Source organism: Bos javanicus, chromosome 17 (assembly GCF_032452875.1).
Source record: "Bos javanicus breed banteng chromosome 17, ARS-OSU_banteng_1.0, whole genome shotgun sequence".
Taxonomy (NCBI): domain Eukaryota; kingdom Metazoa; phylum Chordata; class Mammalia; order Artiodactyla; family Bovidae; genus Bos; species Bos javanicus.
In genome coordinates, this window is record NC_083884.1 from 1267543 (window position 1) to 1283467 (window position 15925).

The window sequence follows — 15925 nt, forward strand, 5'->3', positions numbered from 1 at the left end:
TTATCTCTTGTGGTTTGATTACCATCTTTATTTTTGTGTTTGCATTGCTTTTTCTTTTGTGTGTGTATATCTGTTGTAGCTTTGGGGTTTCCTGTTCCCATGAGGTTTTGATATAATAGTTTGAATGTGTAGAACCTCTGTCTATAGTTCTTCAGGCACTCTGTATATCAAATCTAATCCCTTCAATCTATTTGTTACTTCCACTGTATAATTGTAAAGGATTTGATTTAGGTCATACCTGAATGATCTAGTGGTTTTCCCCACTTTCTTTAAGTCTGAATTTTGCGATAAGGAGTTCATGATCTGAGCCACAGTCAGCGCCCAGTCTTGTTTTTGCTGACTGTATAGAGCTTCTCCATCTTTGGCTCCAAAGAATATAATCAATCTGATTTTGGTATTGACCATCTGGTGAAGTCCAAGGATAAAGTCGTCTCTTGCTACGACCAGTGCTTTCTCTTTGCAAAATTCTGTTAGCCTTTCCCCTGCTTCATTTTGTACTCCAAGGCCAAACTTGCCTGTTACTCCAGGTATTTCTTGATTTCTTACTTTTGTATTCTAGTCCCCTATGATGAAAAGGACATCGTTTTTTTTTTTTTTTTTTGGTGTTAATGCTAGAAGGTCTTGTAGGTCATCATAGAACTGTTCAACAGGGAAACAGTCAGAGTTCCAAAGAATAGCAAGGAGATATAAGAAAGTCTTCCAAAGTGATCAAGAAAAGAAATAGAGGAAAACAACAGAATGGGAAAGACTAGAGATCTCTTCAAGAAAATTAGATACCAAGGGAATATTTCATGTACAGATGGGCACAATAAAGAACAGAAACTATATGGACCTAATAGAAGCAGAAAATATTAAGAAAAGGTGGCAAGAATACACCAAAGAACTATACAAAAAAGATCTTCATGACCCAGATAACTATGATGGTGTGATTACTCACCTAGAGCCAGACATCCTGGAATGCAAACAAGTGGGCCTTAGGAAGCATCACTACAAACAAAGCTACTGGAGGTGATGGAATTCCAGTTGAGCTATTTAAAACCCTCAAAGATGATGCATGAAAGTGATGCACTCAATATACCAGCACATTTGGAAAACTCAGCAGTGGCCACAGGACTGGAAAAGGTCAATTTTCCTTCCAATCCTAAAGAAAGGCAATGCTAAGGAATGTTCCAACTACCATGCAATTGTACTCTTCTCACACACTAGCAAAGTAATGCTCAAAATTCTCCAAGCTAGGTTTCAACAGTATGTGAACTGAGAACTTCCAGATGTTGAAGCTGGATTTAGAAAAGGCAGAAAAACCAGAGATCAAATTTCCAACATCCTTTGGACCATAGACAAAGCAAGAGAGTCCAGAAAAACACCTGCTTCTGCTTTATTGATTACACCAAAGACTTTGACTGTGTGGATCACAACAAACTGTAGAAAATTCTTCAAGAGATGGGAATACAGACCACTTTACCTGCCTCCTGAGAAATTTGTATGCCAGTCAAGAAGCAACAGTTAAAATGGGACATGGAACAACAGACTGGTTCCAAATTGAGAAAGGGGGTATTTTGAGGCTGTATATTATCATCCTGCTTACTTAACTTGTATGCAGAGTGCATCATGCGAAATGCTGGGCTGGATGAAGCACACCCTGGAATCAAAATTGGTGGGAAAAATATCAATAACTTCAGATATGCAGATGACACCAATCTTATGGTAGAAAGCAAGAGGAACTAAAGAACCTCTTGATGAAAATGAAAGGGGAGCATGAAAAAAGCTGGCTTAAAACTCAACATTCAAAAGCAAATATCATGGCATCTGGTCCCATCACTTTATGGCAAATAAGGAAACAATGGAAACAGTGAGAGACTTTATTTTCTTGGGCTCCAAAATCACTGCAGATGGTGACTGCAGCCATGAAATTGAAAGATGCTTGCTCCTTTGAAGAAAAGCTATGACAAACCTAGACAGTGTATTAAAAAGCAAAGACATTACTTCCAACAAAGGAAGTAATGTCCATCTAGTCAAAGCTATGGTTTTTCCAGTAGTCATATATGTATGTGAGAGTTGGACCATAAAGAAAGCTGAGTGCCAAAATATTGATGCTTTTGAGCTGTGGCACTGTAGAAGACTCTTGAGAGTCCCTTGGACTGCAAGAAGATCAAACCAGTCAAACGTAAAGGAAATCAGCCCTGAATATTCATTGGAAAAACTGATGCTGAAGCTGAAGCTCCAATACTTTGGCCACTTGATGAGAAGAGCTGACTCATTGGAAAAGACGTTGATCCTGGGAAAGATTGAAGACAGGAAGAGAAGGGGACAATAGAGGATGAGATGGTTGGATGGCATCATCAAGTCGATGGACATTAGTTTGTGCATGTTCTGGGAGGTGCTGAAGAACAAGGAAGCCTGTTGTGCTGCAGTCCGTGGAGTCACAAATAGTCGGACATGACAGAATGAACTGTACTGAACTGAATGTGTAGAATTATTTTTCCTTAGAATTGCTATTCTCTTTTCTGCCTAGAGAAGTCCTTTAGCATTTGTTGTAAAATTGGTCTGGTGATGCTGAGTTCTCTTAGCTTTTAGTTGTGTGTAAAGCTTTTTATGTCTCCATCAAATCTGAATGAGATTCTCACTGAGTAGAGTTTTCTTGGTTATATATTCTTCCCTTTCACACCTTTACATATATCATGACACTCCTTTCAGCTTGCATCGTTTCTTCTGAGAATTAGTTGATGGCCTTATGGGAGTTTCCTTGTGAGTTATTTTTCGTTTTTCCCTTGTTACTTTTAATATTTTTTCTTTGTCTTAGTTTTTGTCAATTTGATTAGTATGTGTCTCAATATGTTTCTCCTTGTGTTTATCCTGTGTGGGATTCTCTGTGCTTGCTGGACTTGGTTGACTGCTTCCTTTTCCATATTAGGGAAGTTTTCAGCTCTCATGACTTCAAATATTTTCTCATGTCCTCTCTCTCTTTTCTCCTTCTGGGACCCCTATAATGTGAATGTTGGTGAATTTAATGTTGTCCCAGAGGTCTCTTAAGCTATCTTCATTTCTTTTCATTCTTTTTTCTTTATTCTGTTCTTCAGTGTGATTTCCACCATTCTTTCTTCCAGGTCACTTATCTGCTCATTTGTCTCAGTTATTCTGCTATTGATTCCTTCTAGTATATTTTTCATTTCAGTTATTGTATTGTTCATCTCTCTTTGTTCTTTAGTTCTTCTGGGTCTTTGTTAACTTTTTCTTGCATCTTCTCAGTCTTTGCCTCCATTCTTTTTCCGAGATCCTGGATCATGTTCACTATAATTATTCTGAAAAAAAAAATTTGTTTTTTTTTTTTTTTGTTGGAAGTTTGCCTATCTCCACTTCATTTAGTTGTTTTTCTGGGGATTTTATCTTGTTCCTTCATCTAGGACATAGTCCGCTGCATTTTCATTTTGTCTAACTTTCTGTGATTGTTGCTTTAATTTTGCAGGCTCTAGGATTGTAGCTCTTCTTGCTTATGCTATCTCTATCTTCATTTTCTTATAAGGGCAGTAGTCCTTCTGGGTTATGACCTCATTTAACCTTAATTACCTCATTAAGGGTCATATCTCCAGATACAATTACATTCAAACTTAGGATTTAGACTTTTGATTTTGGGGGTCAAAATTCAGTGTACAATAAGTGGGAGATTGGGAAGAGAGAACTCAAAAGATGGAAGGGAAATGTTAAGTATTTTGTGTTTAGATTAGATTTCTTAGACATCAACTGTGGAGGGCAAAGAAGTTTTATTCTTTGTGTAATAAGTTAGTAACTGTACAACTTTTTTTACACTGTTATTTGCCTTCTCTTTGGTATGATAGAAAAAAGTTTCTATATTATTTATTTTTGGGCTTTTAGGTGAGCCTGAATTTAAATACATCGGGAATATGCATGGCAATGAAGCTGTCGGACGGGAGCTGCTCATTTTTCTGGCCCAGTACCTGTGCAATGAGTACCAAAAAGGGAATGAGACAATTGTCCAGCTGATCCACAACACCCGAATCCACATCATGCCTTCTCTGAACCCTGATGGCTTTGAAAAGGCAGCATCTCAGGTGGGTGTGGGTCAGATCACAGCAGAGCATGAAATTTTTTTTTAAGGTTTGTACATATATACTTATAGTCAAGGAATATATGCTCACATGAAGCTTACAGAGAGTGCAAGGCTGAATATAAGTGATATGGTGTTCTGTTTCTGGGTAAGAAAAAAGTTCAGAAGGTAAGGAATGATGGGTGAGGGTTTCTTCCATAGAAATTCCAAATGAGAATTTTATAAGTCAATATTTAATTTTTTGGTTATTGTTGTTAAATGAATCATATTTATTCATTCATGTTTGTCACTAGGTAACTTTCTTTCTAAAAATCCAGAAGTTTGACAGCTATCTACTCCCATGTATTGAAGAGTGATGCCATTGCTGTTTCTAAATTAGATGATATTATATTGCCATCTACTGAAATCAAGGATTTTTGGCTAGATAATGTTTTATGGATGCTTAATCCTATTCTTATCTATTGATATACATGATCCATAAAGTAAAAAAAAAAAACAAAACAAATAAACAGAACAAAGCCTTCCTAACATAAATCAAAAACTAATTTAGTAAATTTTAACTGTTAGAGAAACTGGGTAGTAATTATGTTTTCATAATTATGTGTGCTCCCTTTTTGTTTGGACAGGAATGCAGGACATTTTATTTGTTGTTTTCTACAGTTTGAAATAATTTTTGTGTTTAATGGGAACATATTAAAGTATATATTTAGTATGTTAATCTATAGCTAAGAATTTGTTTTGTACATTAAAAATAAAAGATCCAATTACCATTTGACCTTGTAAAAAACCCAAACAGTGAATTTCTGTAAGTACAATGTTGATATAATTTCTAAAGTTATGAAGATAAAAATTCTAGTATATTCTAGTACATACAGAATTAAATTACTGACTATTTTAAAGTGATATTTAGGACTGTCAGGACGGACAAAAAACTGTCATTGCTATTTTTTGTCTTATAGATTTCAATTCCTCACAGTCTAAGCTATCTGAACTTACCTGACTTTAAGAATATGTGCATTATCTCTGTGTTAGAGATTTAGTATTAATAGTAAAACAAAAATAGAATATAACTGAATATTCTAGAAATTTGTTAAGTTCCTGGATTATATCATTGGTGAAATGAAGTTTTTAGAATTAAGCAGAAAATTTTCAATTTACAAAGTTGAAACAAAAGTTACAGAGCTTACACTTTTTCATTAAGACTATAAGAGAGAGGTAATATGTAAATAATTCATGTTAAACTCATTTTAAGTGCCCAACCTTCTTTAGTAATTTATTCTTTCAAATATTTGTAAGTAGATTGCTGTGGTTTTCAGAGACAGTGAGCATTTTACTTAAACAAAGTAAAGAGTAGTGTGCTGTGAGGCATGCCACCTACATTAATAGCTAACATATATGCAGTTTGATGTTGAATATCTTGTATATATAATTAACATTTAAAATATTGTTCATTGAGAATGTTTTGAAAATATCCATAAAAAATGCTTTAAACCCGATACTTTCATGTGTGTATCAGTTAGATAATAAAATGTCACTGTAGGAGGATATTGTTGAAATGAATAGTCTTATAAATTATTTTAAAAGCCATTAATGAAGACTTTAAATAAATGATAACATTAACAATAAATAACTGATGATTTTCCTCTGATTTTTTTTTTCTAGCTTGGTGAGCTGAAGGACTGGTTCGTGGGTCGAAGCAATGCCCAGGGAATAGATCTGAACCGGAACTTTCCCGACCTGGACAGAATAGTTTATATTAATGAGAAAGAAGGTGGTCCAAATAATCATCTGTTGAAAAATCTGAAGAAAATTGTGGATCAAAACACAAAGGTAGAGAACATGTATGGTTTTCTTGGGTTCTGTTCCTCCAGCCTAAGGAAATACATCTATTATCTTCATAACAATGAAGGATGCAGAAGTGTCATGAATGCTTGTATGGGACACGTCCCTGTGGCTGTGAAAGTCAAGGCTGGGGGCCTGGGGCCTGGAAACTAGTCCTGCCACTAGAATTGGTCATGAATTTATGACATTGAATGTAACAATAAGGGAAGGAGGGAGGAACCCAGTTGTCTAGAAAGTATTTTTGGCCTATTTAGGAGCCCTTTATCAGCACATTGGCGCGCGGGAGCAGTGGGGCCATGCTGCGGGCCTGGGCCATGGCTGCCGCCGATGCTGAGGTGGTTCCGGCGAAGGGGGAGACCACGGAGGACTGCGGCCTGGGAGCCGAGCTACCGAGCGAAGCTCAGTCAGTAAAGAATCTGCCTGCAGTGTAGGAGATCTGGGTTCGAACCCTGGGTTGGGAAGATCCCCTGAAGAAGGAAATGGCAACCCACTCCAGTATCCTTGCCAGGAAAATCTCATGGACTGCAGGCTGCAGTCCAAGGGGTCACAAAGAGTCAGGCACGACTGAGCGACTAACACTATCAGCACATTTGATTTGCTTCTCCTACAGCATTTTACACTGTTGACTTTTTCTTCTTTTCCAGAACTTTCTCCTGCTTTGCACAACTCTACTTTCTTCTACCTCTTCTAGTACCTTTTAAATCACTTCTGAGTTTCTTTCCCTGCTTCTTCTGCCTTGGCTTAAACACTGGCCTTTAGGGTCCCATTTGCTACCCTTATTTCTCTCCCTGGGTTTCTATCCTCTTCTGTACCTTCAGTGTGTTGTTGATCATACAGATTCTACCAGATCTCTTTACTTACTCAGTCCCTTTATGTGGTGACATCTAGGGCTTCAAACTTAGCATGGCCAGAAATAAATTTTTTCCTGAGAAAACACTATTCTCTCATTTGCTCGATCATCAAGACCTTGAATTTTCTGTCTGTCACCACTCCCTACACATGTTACCAAATCTTGGTGACACTCTCAGCCTCTCTCTTCTCTGAAAACTCAGGCCCTATGGTCTTCTGTTCTGATGAGGAAAGTAACCCCCATCCTTGTTTTGGGTTCAGCCTCTCCCAACTCCTTTCAGTCTTCTCAAATTCCTCCGGAGTGATTTTCATACAGAAATAAATGCTCTATTGGTTAAAAACTCTAAACTTGTCAGGTCTCCATTGCTCCAAAGAATAAAGTAAAAACTCAAAATGTGAGGCCACTGTGATGATTTAGTGTGAAGATTCTGGAGGCAGCCACCTTGGTTCAAATGTTGGTTCTGTCCTTGCTGTATGAGTTTTAGAAAGTTATTTAACCACTGTGTGCTTCTTTGTCTTCATTTGAAATATGGAGATAATTGTAGTATCTATTGCATAGAGTATCTATGCAATTGAGAGGATTGAGTGAGTTAGTACATATGAAGGGCTTGAGGCCAGGATCTAGAATTCTTACTACTGTGTCGGCATTGTTTCTCAGTGCTTTATTATGGACCACAGGGTCAAATGGACACACACCCACCCACTAAACATTGAGTTTGAAGCTTATACTGTTTGAATGCTGTTTTAAGTTCCATGGAGGGGAGGTGAGCCCATTGTGGAGGAATGGCGAGGACTACTGGTCCCTCTGCCTCTTGTGTCTTTCCTGGCAATTCCACTCTTACTTATCAACTTCTTCTAGTACCTTTCTAAGTGAGAGATTGGAAAGGACAGCCATTTTATTATAACTCCAGGACCATTCAAATTTCCCTGGGCCCCTAGCAGCTGCCAGCTCAGCCACTCCTTAATCTGGCTTTGATATGCCATGTACTCCTTAAATGTACCATCTTCTAATAACTTTATATCTTCATATGTGTGCTTATTCCAGCTGTTCACAGTGCTTTTCACTTCCCTTCCATATCACCTCCTCTGTGAAGCCTTTCTCTGCTCTTCCAGACATTCTGTTAAGCCTGCCTTTATGTTCTTTATATATACTTCCAGCCTGGTGTTTATAGTTATATAGAACTTTATATATGTCATATATATGTCATATGACATATGTCATATGTCATACTACTTGTTTATATAGCTGTTTTTCTTTTTGATTTTAGATTTCAGTCCCTTGATTACAGGAATTAGAATTCCTATTTTAATCTAACATATAGTAGGCTTAAAGCCTATTATGAATGAGTTCAATCCAGCCTGGCAAGCATATCACAACACCTGAAAACCGGCTGCTGGAGCTCCAGACATGCACTCAGCACATGGCTGGGATACTTGTTAGAAGATCCAGGAGAAAGAGTCTCAGATTATTTGTATAAAATTCTTAAAATTTTCCTGTCTATATTTAGAATTCATCCTAGAAACCTGGACTGAGTCTATAAATGGGGATCAGTCTTTGAAAGGGCTGCCTGGGGCCAAGGATTTTGGCAGAACATGATAAATGGGTGACTTAAACGCTCTTGCCTCTGAGTCACAGGTCTTCATTTTTTCTGCTCCTAAACCAATTTTCCTGGGAGAAGGGAAGGCTAGAAAAGAAAAGGTCAGGGGTAATCAGAAGGGAAAAGAGGATAGTCCTGTGTGACATGGCATAAGACAGAAATGAAAAATTGTTCTGGAAGCTTAGTGTGGCTATCTTCCCAAATTTTCCCCATTGCCCATGCTGTCTGTTACAACTAAGAAATGAGAGCATCTTCTTCTGTGAGAGCATTAAAATCACAACTAACTGTTGAATGACCATCAATAGGAGGACACTGGAACCCACCACAAAAGGATACTCCACATCTAAAGACAAAGAAGAGACCACAGAGAAATGATAGAAGGGGTGCAATCATGATAAAATCAAATTCCATACCTGCTGGTGGATGACCTGCAAACTGGAGAACAATAATACCAAAGAAGTTCTCTCACTATTGTGAAGATTCTGAACCCCACATCAGGCTTCCCTGCCTGGGGATCCAACAAAGGGACTAGGAATTCCCAAGGAACTTGACCTTGAGGGCCAGTAGGATTTGACTATAGGACTTCCACAGGACTGGGGGAAACAGAAACTTCAGTTTTGGAGGGCACAAATAAAAATCCTGTGCACACCAAGACCCAGAGGAAAGGAACAGTGACTTCACAGAAGACTGAACCAAAATGAAGGGTTTCCTGTGGAGGTGTGGGTCAGCAGGGGCTCACCACAGGGACTAGGACACTGGCAGCAGTAGTCTGGGATGGTCTTCCTTGATGAAAGCCCTCTTGGAGGTCACCATTAACTCTACCATAGAGCCCATAGACCCCAGGGCTGGGTTGCTCAGGCCAAACAACTATCAGGGAGGGAGTGCAACCACACCCATAAGCAGATAATTGGATTAAAGCTTTACTGAGCAAGGCCCTGCCCACCAGAGCAAGACCCAGTTTTTCCCACTACCAGTCCCTCCCATCAGGAACCATACACAAGCCTCTTAGCCTCTTCCATCAGAGGGCGTACAGAAGAAGCAAGAAGAACCACAGTCTCATAGCAGCTAAAACAAAAACCACATTACAGAAAGCTAATCATGATAGAAAAGGCAGAGGAACCAGAGATCAAATTGCCGACATCCGCTGGATCATGGAAACAGTAAGAGAGTTCCAGAAAAACATCTATTTCTGCTTTATTGACTATGCCAAAGCCTTTGACTGTGTGGATCACAATAAACTCTGGAAAATTCTGAAAAAGATGGGATTGCCAGACCACCTGACCTGTCTCTTGAGAAACCTATATGCAGGTCAGGAAGCAACAGTTAGAACTGGACATGGAACAACAGACGGGTTCCAAATAGGAAAAGGAGTACATCAAGGCTGTATATTGTCACCCTGCTTATTTAACTTATATACAGAGTACATCATGAGAAACACTGGACTGGAAGAAGCACAAGCTGGAATCAAGATTGCTTGGAGAAACATCAATAACCTCAGATATGCAGATGACACCACCCTTATGGCAGAAAGTGAAGAGCAACTAAAAAGCCTCTTGATGAAAGTGAAAGAGGAGAGTGAAAAAGTTGGTTTAAAGCTCCACATTCAGAAAACAAAGATCATGGCATCTGGTCCTGTCACTTCATGGGAAATAGATGGGGAAACAGTAGAAACAGTGTCAGACTTTATTTGGAGGGGCTCCAAAATCACTACAGATGGTGACTGCAGCCATGAAATTAAAAGACGCTTAATCCTTGGAAGAAAAGTTATGACCAACCTAGATAGTATATTCAAAAGCAGAGACATTACTTTGCCAACAGCGGTCCATCTAGTCAAGGCTATGGTTTTTCCAGTGGTCATGTATGGTAGTGAGAGTTGGACTATGAAGAAAGCTGAGAGCCGAAGAACTGATGCTTTTGAACTGTGGTGTGGGAGAAGACTCTTGAGAGTCCCTTGGTCTTCAAGGAGATCCAACCAGTCCATTCTAAAGGAGATCAGTCATGGGTATTCTTTGGAAAGAATGATGCTAAAGCTGAAACTCCAGTACTTAGGCCACCTCATGCGAAGAGCTGACTCATTGGAAAAGACTCTGATGCTGGGATGGATTGGGGGCAGGAGGAAAAGGGGATGACAGAGGATGAGATGGCTGGATGGCATCACCAACTCGATAGACGTGAGTGTGAGTGAACTCCGGGAGTTGGTGATGGACAGGAAGGCCTGGTGTGCTGCAATTCACAGGGTCACAAATAGCTGGACATGACTGAGTGACTGAACTGAACTGAACTGAACTGAATCATGATGAAAAAGCAGAAAGTTATGTCCCAGATGAAGGGAGAAGATAAAACCCCAGAAAAGTAACTAACTGAAGTGGGGACAGGCAACCTTCCAGAGAAACAATTCAGAGTAATGAATAATGAAGATGGTCTAGGATCTTGGGAAAACAATGGAGAAGATGTGAAGGAAGCAATAACAGAATAACTGAGGCAGAAAGATAAATGACCTTGGGGACAAAATGGTGGAAATCACTGCCACAGAACAGAATATAGAAAAAAGAATGAAAAGAAATGAAGACAGCCTGAGAGACCTATGGGACAATATTAAATGCAGCAATGTTTGCATTACAGAAGTCCCAAAAGGAGAAGAGAGAGAGAAAGGTCCTGAGAATATATTTGAAGACATAATAACTGAAAACTTCCCTACCATAGGGAAGGAACTAGTCAACCAAGTCCAGGAAACACAGAGAGTCCCAGGCAGGATAAACCCATGGAGGAACACATCAAAGCACATAGTGATCAAATTAACAAAAATTAAAGACAAAGATAACATATTGAAAGCAACAAGGGAAAAACAACAAATAACGTAAAGGAACTCACATCAGGCTGATTTCTCAACAGAAACTCTACAAGCCAGAGGAAATGGCATGATACATTTAAACTGATGAAAGGGAAGAACCTACAACCAAGAATACTCTACCCAGCAAAACTCTCCTTCAGAGTTGATAGAGAAATCAAAAACTTTCCAGACAAGCAAAGGTTAAGAGAATGAGGCACCACCAGACCAACTTGAAAACAAATGCTAAAGGAACTTCTCTGGGCAGGAAACACAAGAGAAGGAAAAGACCTACAGAAAATAAACCCCAAACAATTAATAAAATGGCAACAGTATCATGTATATTAATAATTACTTTAAATGTAAATGGGTTAAATGCACCAGCCAAAAAACATAGATTGACTAGGTGGATGAAAACATGTGCATGTGTGCACTTCCACTTACCACATCACTCTACTTGACCCCAAAATTGTATGTAATTATTTTACATTGTTAAGTTAATCATGTTACTATTATGGCTTGCAATTGTAATTATCTTTTACTTTTTGTCTATTGCTTATGAAAACTGATAAACATCTTATACTATTGTATAAAAAAAAGAAACTAAGCAACGAGAAAAAGAATTCTTGTTACCAATCATAGAACAATCATGAAATAAACTCATGTTGACAGGATATTAGATTAACAGTTTTAGTGAAAATGCTGTCATTTTCAGCCAGCACTGCCATCCTTTTCCCCAATGGAACCTATATAATATTTCTGTAAGCTTTATATTAGATATTTTCATATATCTAGTTTAAGAAATACTTTAAAAAGATGCATGTTCATGAAACTTAAAAAAAATTAGAGGTTTTATTTTAAAAAGTCTCAAGTTTATTTAAAATAAGTTTTATTTATTAAAATAATAATTTTATTATTATTATAACAATATTTATTATATAATATATATATAATGTATATATAATATATATATTGTATATATAATATATATATAATATAATATATATTATAATATAATATATAAATAATATAATATAATAATAATTAAAATAATATTATTAAAATAAAATATTTAAAATAAGTCTCAAGTTTATTTAAAAATAAACTCAAAATGGATTAAAGATCTAAGCGTAAGACCAGAAACTATAAAACTCTAGAGGAGAACATAGGCAAAACACTCTCTGACATACATCACAGCAGGATCCTCTATGACCCACATTATTTAAAAGCAAAAATAAACAAATGGGACCTAATTAAACTTCAAAGCTTCTGCACATCAAAGGAAACTATTAGCAAGGTGAAAAGACAGCCTTCAGAATGGGAGAAAATAATAGCAAATGGACAAACAACTAATCTCAAAAATATACAAGCAACTCCTACAGCTCAACTCTAGAAAAATAAATGACCCAATCAAAAAATGGGCAAAGATCTAAATAGACATTTCTCAAAAGAAGACATACAGATGGCTAACAAACACATGAAAAGATGCTCAACATCATCATTATCAGAGAAATGCAAATCAAAACCACTATGAGATACCATTTCACACCAGTCAGAATGGCGATCAAAAGTCTACAAATAATAAATGCTGGAGAGGGTGTGGAGAAAAGGGAACCCTCTTACACTGTTGGTGGGAATGTAAACTAGTACAACCACTATGGAAAACAGTATGGAGATTCCTTAAAAAACTGGAAATAGAACTGCCATATGATCCAGCAATCCCACTGCTGGGCATACACACTGAGGAAACGAGCACGTGTACCATGTTCATGGCAGCACTATTTATAATAGCCAAGACATGGAAACAACCTAGATGTCCATCAGCAGATGAATGGATAAAGAAAGCTGTGGTATATACACAATGGAGTATTACTCAGCCATTAAAAAGAATACATTTGAATCAGTTCTAATGAGGTGGATGAAACTGGAGCCTATTATACAGAGTGAAGTAAGCCAGAAGGACAAACACCAATACAGTATACTAACCATATATATGGAATTTAGAAAGATGGTAACAATAACCCGGTGTACGAGACAGCAAAAGAGACACTGATGTATAGAACAGTCTTATGGACTCTGTGGGAGATGGGAAGATTTGGGAGAATGGCATTGAAACATGTGAAATGTCATGTATGAAATGAGATGCCAGTCCAGGTTCAATGCACGATGCTGGATGCTTGCACTCAGAGGGATGGTATGGGGAGGTTCAGGAAATAATATAATTAAAAAAAAAGAAAAAATAAAAAAAATAAAAAGTCTCTTTGCCAATACCTTTCCTGGGTATTATAAAGGTAATAAAAAGAGAAACATATAAAAATTAAGTTTGAACTCTTTTCAGGAACAGAAGCAAGATTTGTTTATATTTTACTAAATCTTCAGTAAATCGGCTTAAATCATGGATGATATTGCCCATGTCTGCCTTATCTCCTTTTTCCATCTTTGTCAATTAGGCTTAGACAGTGTTTTGATATGGCCCAGTACAAGATACATAGTAGGCATTTCATTAATGTTATTACACATCACCCCTTTCTCACTTCACTCTTAGCCTTTTAATGCTTTGTAGGTATGTCCAGTTCAGTTCAGTCTCTCAGTTATGTCCAACTCTTTGCAATGCCATGGCATGAAGCACACCAGGTCTCCCTGTACATCACCATCTCCCGGAGTTTACTCAAACTCATGTCCATTGGGTCAGTGATGCCATCCAACCATTTCATCCTCTGTCGTCCCCTTCTCCTCCTGCCGTCAATCTTTCCCAGCATCAGGGTCTTTTCAAATAAATCAGATCTTCCCATCAGGTGGCCAAAGTATTGGAGTTTCAGCTTCAACATCAGTCCTTCCAGTGAACATTCAGGACTGATTTCCTTTAGGATAGACTGGTTGGGTCTCCTTGCAGTCCAAGGACTGTCAGGAGTCTTCTCCAGCACCACAGTTCAAAAGCATCAGTTCTTCAGTGCTCAGCTTTCTTTACGGTCCAACTCTCACATCCATACATGACCAATGGAAAAACCATAGCCTTGACTAGACAGATCTTTGTTGGCAAAGTCATGTCTCTGCTTTGGAATATGCTATCTAGGTTGGTCATAACTTTCCTTACAAGGAGTAAACGTCTTTTAATTTCATGGCTTCGGTCACCATCTGCAGTGATTTTGGAGCCCAAAAAAATGAAGTCTCTCACTGTTTCCACTGTCTCCCCATCTATTTGCCATGAAGTGATGGGACTGCATGCCATGATCTTCGTTTTCTGAATGTTGAGCTTTAAGCCAACTTTTTCACTCTCCTCTTTCACTTTCATGAAGAGGCTCTTTAGTTCTTCACTTTCTGCCATAACGGTGGTGTCATCTGCATATCTGAGGTTATTGATATTTCTCCCAGAAATCTTGATTCCAGCTTGTTCTTCCTCCAGCCCAGCATTTCTCATGATGTATATAAGTTAAATAAGCCGGATGATGATATACAGCTTTGAGGTACTCCTTTCCCAATTTGGAACCAGTCTGTTGTTCCATGTCCAGTTCTAACTGTTCCTTCCTGAACTGCATACAGATTTCTCAGGAGGCAGGTCAGGTGATCTGGTATTCCCATCTCTTTCAGAATTTTCCACAGTTTATTGTGATCCAGACAGTCAAAGGCTTTGACATAGTCAATAAAGCAGAAGTAAATGTTTTTCTGGAACTCTCTTGCTTTTTTGATGATCCAGCAGATGTTGGCAGTTTGATCTCTGGTTCCTCTGCCTTTTCTAAAATGAGCTTGAACATCTGGAAGTTCATGGTTTGGTTCACATACTGTTGAAACCTGGCTTAGAAAATTTTGAGCATTACTTTACTAGCATGTGAGATGAGTGCAATTGTGTGGTAGTTTAAGCATTCTTTGGCATTGCCTTTCTTAAGGATTGGACTGAAAGCTGACCTTTTCCAGTCCTGTGGCCACTGCTGAGTTTTCCCAATTTGCTGGCATACTGAGTGCAGCACTTTCACAGCATCATCTTTTAGGATTTGAAATAGCTCAAATGTAGGTATGTAGGTTCTGTGTTTATATATATCTATAGATATAGATAGGTATGGATACAGATACATACCTATAGATATAATTAATTTATAACATTATTTAATTTGAAGCATACAACATATTGATTTGATATTTGTATATATTGTGAGATGATTGTATAACAATCTAGTTAACATTTATCACCATACATAGTTACACTTTTTTTTTCTTGTTTGTAATGAGAACTTTTAAGATATTTTCTCTTAGCAACTTTCAAGTATACAATACAGTATTATTAACTATATTATCCATGCTACACATTACATGTCTAGGATTTATTTTATAATCCAAAGTTTTTAATTTGCTTCTGGCAACCATCAGTCTCTTCTCTGTATCATTAGAAGGTGAAAGTTGCTTAGTCAGGTCTCACTCTTTGTGACCCCATGGACTATACAGCCCATGGAATTCTCCAGGCCAGAATATTGGAGCGGGTAGACTTTCCTTTCCCCAGGGGATTGTCCCAACCCAGGGGTCGAATCCAGATCTCCTGCATTGCAGGCGGATTCTTTGCCAACTGAGCTATGAGGGAAGATGCTGTATCATTAGAGTGGTAGATGCTGTATCATTAGAGTGGTTTTAAAACTATAGAGTTGTAGGAATGAAGGATTAAAAAGGCAGATTCTTTATTTACAGTAGGCAAGATATGGAAGCAACAGATACTAGATAAAGAAGCACACACACACATACACACATAATGGAAAACTA

The 15925-nt window shown here is 37.9% G+C and overlaps 1 protein-coding gene across 2 annotated transcripts in view; it reads left to right on the top strand.

The window, feature by feature from the left end:
- Positions 1–15925, top strand: part of CPE (carboxypeptidase E) — a 153957-nt gene that overhangs the window by 96792 nt on the left and 41240 nt on the right. For both annotated transcript variants that reach the window (XM_061383892.1, XM_061383893.1), the window contains exons 2-3: positions 3871–4067; positions 5726–5893. In XM_061383892.1, coding sequence (XP_061239876.1) covers positions 3871–4067; positions 5726–5893 — 365 coding nt within the window. The remainder of the gene's footprint in view (positions 1–3870; positions 4068–5725; positions 5894–15925) is intronic.